This window comes from Athene cunicularia, assembly GCF_003259725.1.
Source record: "Athene cunicularia isolate RWA chromosome 28 unlocalized genomic scaffold, athCun1 chr28_part2, whole genome shotgun sequence".
Classification (NCBI taxonomy): Eukaryota; Metazoa; Chordata; class Aves; order Strigiformes; family Strigidae; genus Athene; species Athene cunicularia.
Window position 1 is genome coordinate 1,215,094 of NW_020799140.1, and position 6,254 is coordinate 1,221,347.

The 6,254-nt window shown below is 51.8% G+C and overlaps 1 protein-coding gene across 1 annotated transcript; it reads right to left on the minus strand.

Annotated features, from left to right (window-relative positions):
- Positions 1–479: 479 nt before the first annotated feature.
- MOB3A (MOB kinase activator 3A) lies at positions 480–3,575 on the minus strand. The gene is made up of 3 exons (XM_026865113.1): positions 3,023–3,575; positions 1,009–1,211; positions 480–723 (listed from the first exon to the last, which is right to left on the minus strand). Exons 1-3 carry the CDS (start codon positions 3,438–3,440, stop codon positions 694–696), a joined length of 651 nt encoding a protein of 216 aa, XP_026720914.1. The 5' UTR covers positions 3,441–3,575; the 3' UTR covers positions 480–693.
- Positions 3,576–6,254: the final 2,679 nt, after the last annotated feature.

Below are 6,254 nucleotides of genomic sequence, written 5' to 3' on the forward strand. Positions count from 1 at the left end.
ACCAGAGGCGAGAGCAGATTCCCAACAGCAGAGCTCCAGCACAGGCTCTTCCCACAGCCACAGCGCTGGTCTAGCCATGAAAAAAACCCCAAATCCAACTTCTTTCAGAGGGAAAGCAAGGAGGGCCAAGCCTTGGGGACAGGATGCCAAGTGGAGGGTGAGCACAAAAGCAGCCCTGTCCAAACACTGGACTCACAGCCAGTGGAAGAGGTGCTGGAACCAAACAGCACCCCAGGGGATCCACGTACACCAGCATTTCTTCCCCAGTCCCCACTTAACCTCCCTTCACGGGTGGGAAACGGGTGTCCGGAGGGAAGTACCACACCCACGGCAGCACCAGCCACACGACATGGCTCTACCTGAAGCATCTGGCTCCGCTCGCTTGGCGCCCCTGCGGTGAGGCACGGGGAAAGGTGGCTCCTCCCTCCTCAAAGAGCGAGCATTTCCATCGAGTGGCCCAAAAATATTTTTTTTTTTTAATAGAAATTAACTATAAAAAACTAGTTTATCTAGAGCATCTTTAAAAAAATATTCCTGCAATGTCACAGTTTTACGTTGAAACTCGTTGAAAATATATAGATTTTTTTTTTTAACAAAATGTCTCTGTTCTCCCCTTGAATCACATCTCCAATGCAGGAGTGGGTATCGGAGTCCTCGGAAGAGACGCCGAGGTGGGAGCAGGAAGGTCTGATCTCAGTGGCACATCCGGGAGGTCATTTCCTTCTGTCAAAGGGACACAGAAGACAAGGGACCATGAACGAAGATCCAGATTGCCAGGTGAGGGCGTGGACGAAAAAAACCTCATCACCTCACCTCTCTTCAGTTGTAAATTCTCAGGCATGCGGTGACACTTACTAAGAGCTCCAGTTTGGGCAGGTCCCCCCACCGCTCCCATTCCCAACCAGTTTCCGGGCAACCAGTTTTGAGACCTCTGTGACTCCTCCACCCCCAGTCTCCACCCCTTCTGCACTGGCTGCAGACCCCGACAGAGCCCACCCAGTCACTCACCAGTGGTTCCAGCTCCTTGGTGTCTATGAGATTGAACTCTTTCACAAAGTAGTAAAAGTGCTTGTAGCAGGTGTTCACGTGGGCTTCCGACCCCATCTGGGTGATCCTGTCGAAATGGTGGATGTAGACATGGACAAAGACTCGGAAGAGCCTGGAGAGAATCTTCTTCACCACCGGGAGGAAGTTCTTGGGGAAGGGAGTACCTGGGAGGGGAGACATGACCGTGAGAAACTTCCAGCCAAGTTAAAACTGGTTCCTTGGCCCCAAAATAAATTGATAAAAACGGACAGCTTGAGACAAAAGGGCTTCTGTCCCTGGCAATTTCCAGTTGCCCTCTCCTTTTTCCTTTCGGTTTGGATCAGGTTTTTCAAAGCACAGATTTCGTGCCAGAGCGCTGCACACCACCGATCGCTGCTAGAGACCGAAAGCAAGAGACCAGCCTCTGAGATTCCCAGCAGCTGTTTCAGTCTGCGAGAGTTTTCTTCTACTCCTATTTGGCACGCTCATATAAACAGTGCAAAATACTAGATACGACCCAGCAACTTGCCAAAAGAAAGAGTCAGGGCTGTTAACTCCCCGTAGTTATCTCTTATTTTGTTAAGCTCTTTGGTTAAAAATTAAGGACGTTAAGATCCTCTCTGAAGGCTTCAGTTCTTTGGGATTTGTTTAGCTGGGGCCCTGCAGTGCCACAGCCCGCCCAACCCTCCCCGTCTCAGCAGAATATCACAGTTTAAAGTTCACGCAGGTTGTTTCTGGAGGAACGAGGATTAGTCAAACCCTTTCAGCGCTCTGCAAAAACTGCAGCATTTCAGTCAGCGTTAAGGGTGAGGAACCGGGTAAAAGCCAAGCTGAAAACAACAGCGGTAAACATTACAAAAACCCAAACCACCAACTCTCCTGCTGTCGGAAACTTGTCTTTGCTTCCCCGAAGAGAACAAACACCCTGCTTATAGTCCCCAGTGCGTCTGGCAGAAGAGTCCCAACTAAAGGCAACGCAGCAGTTGTTTGGGCAACACGAGGAACGGGTGGGGAGGATTTCGAGTGTTTCAGCTGTCTGAAGAAGCGGCTGTCGATGGCCCTGCTCCCCTCCTCTGTCCACACACCACCAGGTTTAAGCAGCGTTTTGGCACGGGCGGAGGAGCCCTGTGGATGCTCGTGTGGCAGAAGCAGCGGACACGTCCCCAACTGCGTCCCATCAGAGCTGGGATGGGATAAACGCTGGGGCCAGGAGGGAGGGAGCTCTGCTACAGCCCAGAAGATGGGAGCTCTGAATGGGATCAATCGTATTTACCTAATGCTTCAGATCCTGAATTCTCACATCTTACTCAGCACAAAACAAACAAAAACCCCCAACAATCTTTGTCCCGAAGCCAGCCGCACGAAGCTGCGTTTGGAGATGCAGATTCAGGCGTCTGAGGCCAAATTCTCATTTCCATCCCACTGGCAATAGATAAAACACTGCCCCTCCCTCCCCGCACATGTCAGCATCCCACCCAGCTGCAGCAAGCAGCCGAGTGCAGCCAGGAAGCACCGAGTTAGAAAGGGCAGAGTCAGCTAATGCCAGCCCATAATAACAAAGAGGCTAATTATGGAAACACAGCCACCATCACCAGGCCAACGCAGGGCACGCACGTTGAACCCAAGCTAGCAATCAGTGCTGAAAGAGCTGTCCTTCAGGAGACCACGTCCAGCATGAACTGCTCAGGACTCATGTCAGAGACTCTTGGTTTTGCTGCCCAGGCTCAGCCTGGCTTTCCTCGAGGTCTCCCTGACTCCAAACGGGAGCTGGTACAGCTCTGGATATTTTAGCACTCCAGAAGAGCTCTGAAGTTTCTTTGGGTGCTTGGAAGAGCTTAACACGCTGCCAGCCCCCAGCCCCCGAGCAGCACAAAAGCAAATAGCTCTGCTGCAAGGGCGACCTGTGCAACAGCATCTCCTGGAAGGGAAATGGGCTCAAAGCAGGCGGCTCTGCACTGGCCTCCCTCCCCACCGCTGCCCCCGGAACGGAACTCACCGACATTAGTGGGGAAGATGTCCTCGTTGTTGATCTGTACCTCAATCCAGTCCATCAGGAGGTTCATGTACTGGGGAGCAGACAGGGCCGTGGGTTTCCGGTACTTGTGCTCGTCCTGCCATCGATACTCATACTTGGGCCCCCCCGACATGACGGGGCAGGACTGCTCCGTGCAATAGTCACTGATGGTGCCGTAGATCAGGTTGATGCGGTTGAAGAAGTCCACCACGTGCACGGCCACCCAGTCGTTCTGCTCCTCTCCTGGTGGCATCTGGACGGCAACTTTCAAGTCCAGGCCAGCGTTGAGCGAGGCCTGAGCCTTCTTGTGCAGCTCAAACCGCTGAGTCCCTGGCTCAAACTTGCGCTTGGGCCGGAAGGTTTTGTCTTTATTGAACACTTGCTTTAAAGCATGGGACATTTTTCTTCTCTTCTTTCTTTTCCAGGTCCGTAGCGATGACAGCTGGAGACGCAGCGCTGCTGGGCCACTTCCTAGAGCAGGGCTGGGGCAACTCTGATCTTCACAGAAACCTCCCTCTGCTCATCTGGTCCTGATCTGCAAGGCAGCACAGAAGGGCAGCGATTAGGAGCAGCTCTCTCAACAGGAAACCTTGTCTAAATCCCATAGGAAGAGATCTGGGATACCATCTGGGCCCTCGCCCCAGATCTGAGAAGCGGGGGAAACCAACGCCAGCTTTCCTTCCTCCCCCGTCTCGTTCCAGCACAGAGCGGCAGCTCGGCTGTCGGAGGTGACCTGGGCTGAACGAAGGGTCACCCCGCAGGGTCTCCGTTGCTCAGCGTGGGCATGAAAGAACCAGCCCCACAGGGAAGAGGCACGACGGGAAGGGGCAAAATGAGACATCAAGGCGTAATGCCCCCACGCCCCCCAACACAAGATCGCTGCCATTCACCCCGGCATCACCACACCGAGACCCAAACCCCACAGAAACAAGGAGAAACTCCACCATCACCTCCTCGGCTCCAGTACAGCAAATACTTAGGAAGGGTAAAACTTTAGGTTGGGCTTTACCTGGATCAGATTTTTCTCCCTACACGTCACCCCCCCGCCTCCTCTTTGGAAACAAGCCTACCTAGAAGGAAAGGTTACGACAACCTACAATAAAGTTCAGGTCTGTAGCCAGACATACTCCAAGGAAACAGCCGTTTGAGCAGGAGCCGGGCGCGCTGTCATAGCGCTAAAGACAGAACATGAAAGGGCAGAGGGGAACAAGAAGAAGAAGTCGCAGCTCAGGCACCCGGAAAGAGAATATCCTGAAATAACATCAGCACGGAGAGCAGCCACAGCTTCTGCTGCAGGTGCAGACAGACCACAAACATATTTTTCGTTTCAGTTGAGCTCACTTCAAGTCGAAGGCTGGTTGAAAGCTGGAAGACCACGGAAAGCTCGCCTTCCTCTTCCAGTCTGTGGAAAAAAATTCGCTCCAAGAGGGTGAGACACAAGTTAAGATCTGAAAGGATGCTGACGAGAAACACAGCTCTGTTTATCTGTAGCTAATTATACCTCCTTTGTTCTCACATCCATCCCCTCGTATAATTTGTGTCAAGCTGCTCTTTCATGGAAGCTCAAGGCAGAAAGCTGTGTGTACCAAAAATATTATTTTACATGTGCTGGACAGAGAAATAAAGTAACAGATTAAAGCTGATGCCTTCCCAAATCTGGCAATACGAATTTCTATAATTTTATGAGCAAGCAAGCAAACAAAACCCTTTCAACAAGCAGAAATTGTACTTAGATTTATCTGAGGCTATAGTGTTGTTCCAACAGGTAAATAGTATTCCCAAATGTCGGCAGGAAAATCACAAATTCGAGGTCAAGACTACCTCTGCCATAATTCAGCCCATCTCTAACAGATGTTGCATAGTGCTAATCAGCACTTTTCTCTGGAGAAAGATTAAAAAGATTTAAACCAAGGCCTCTTGTTTTCTTATTTAATTACAGCAAGGAAGAAAACCCAAACCACTTCAGTTCGTCCCACTAAGAATGGGCTCAACATTTTTCCTAGCGCTGCTTTTCCTGCGGGAACAGGCTCAGTAACCTCTTCTGTGCAGGAGCAGAGAGATCCAAACTCCTGTTGCAACATGGGCCACGACACGCGTTGGGAGAAACCAAAAAAAGCATTTTAATGTGGTTTGGCGACATCCGCCCTGGGCTGCAAGGTGAATTCACTGCACACGAGCCCTGCTAAAACAGGTGCCGAGACCCCGTGAGCTGCTGCGCGAGAGTCAAAAAAAAGAGAAAAATAAGAAAACTCCCAGAAAACACGTCCTTATGAGGTGTCTGCTCACACCACAGACGTGGTTAGAGGAAGTCGCGAACAGCGCGGCGGGACGTGGGAGCACGAGGCAGCAGCTTTGGTTACCGAGAGCTGTGTCACAGCCTCACCACATCCTGCGGCCAAACGCCGAGGGGACCCGGCGGGGCGGAAGCAGCAGGCGACAGCGCCCAGCCCGCCGCGGTGCCACCTCCGGAGCGAAGCCAGGACCAGCCTCCAAGTAACAACAATGTGGATGGCAGGTGCTGAGTCTGCAGCTATTTCCAGCAGGAAGTCAGTCCCAGAGAAGCACTGGCACGCGATCATTTCCTTACGCTGGAGATGGAGAAAGAAACGTCCTGTAAAACAAACAAGTCGGAACGCAGCCCGAGCGTTGCCCTCCATACAGCTCCCCGGAGGGCTGGCAGCATCCTCGGAGTGGCACGACTCTGTTCCTACTGATTTTCTGTCAGATCTGTCCGATTCCAGCGCCCGCACTCGCATCCACGATGGCCCGAGCCTGCGGCTGGGCACCGTCCCTCCCGCTGGACGCGGACGCGTTTCTCGAGCAGGGGTCAGGCTGCGGCTGCAGGGCCCGGCACAGAGAAGAGAAAACAGGGTGAAACAGGCTTGGCCACGCACATCAAGAAGCAAACACTGACCATTTTCCAGAAGAAACTGTCATTTCAGCAGGGTGAAGGAAGGTGGTGTTTGGTATCAAGGGAGTCTCCATCCTACAAACAATTTCCTCTTCCTACGGAGACATTCATGAGAACTGGGGAGCCTGACACTGCAGCAATCGTCTCTCAGACGATTCAGCATCTGTCTGAAGGCATTAGCAAAATGAGTAGCTAAGACTTCAAGCAGATGCAGCCTATTTAATTATGGTCTTTGACTGCAACTGAGCTAAAAGAAACATTTAGCTCTAGGAGAAGAAGAAAAAAAAAAAAAAAAAAAAAGGG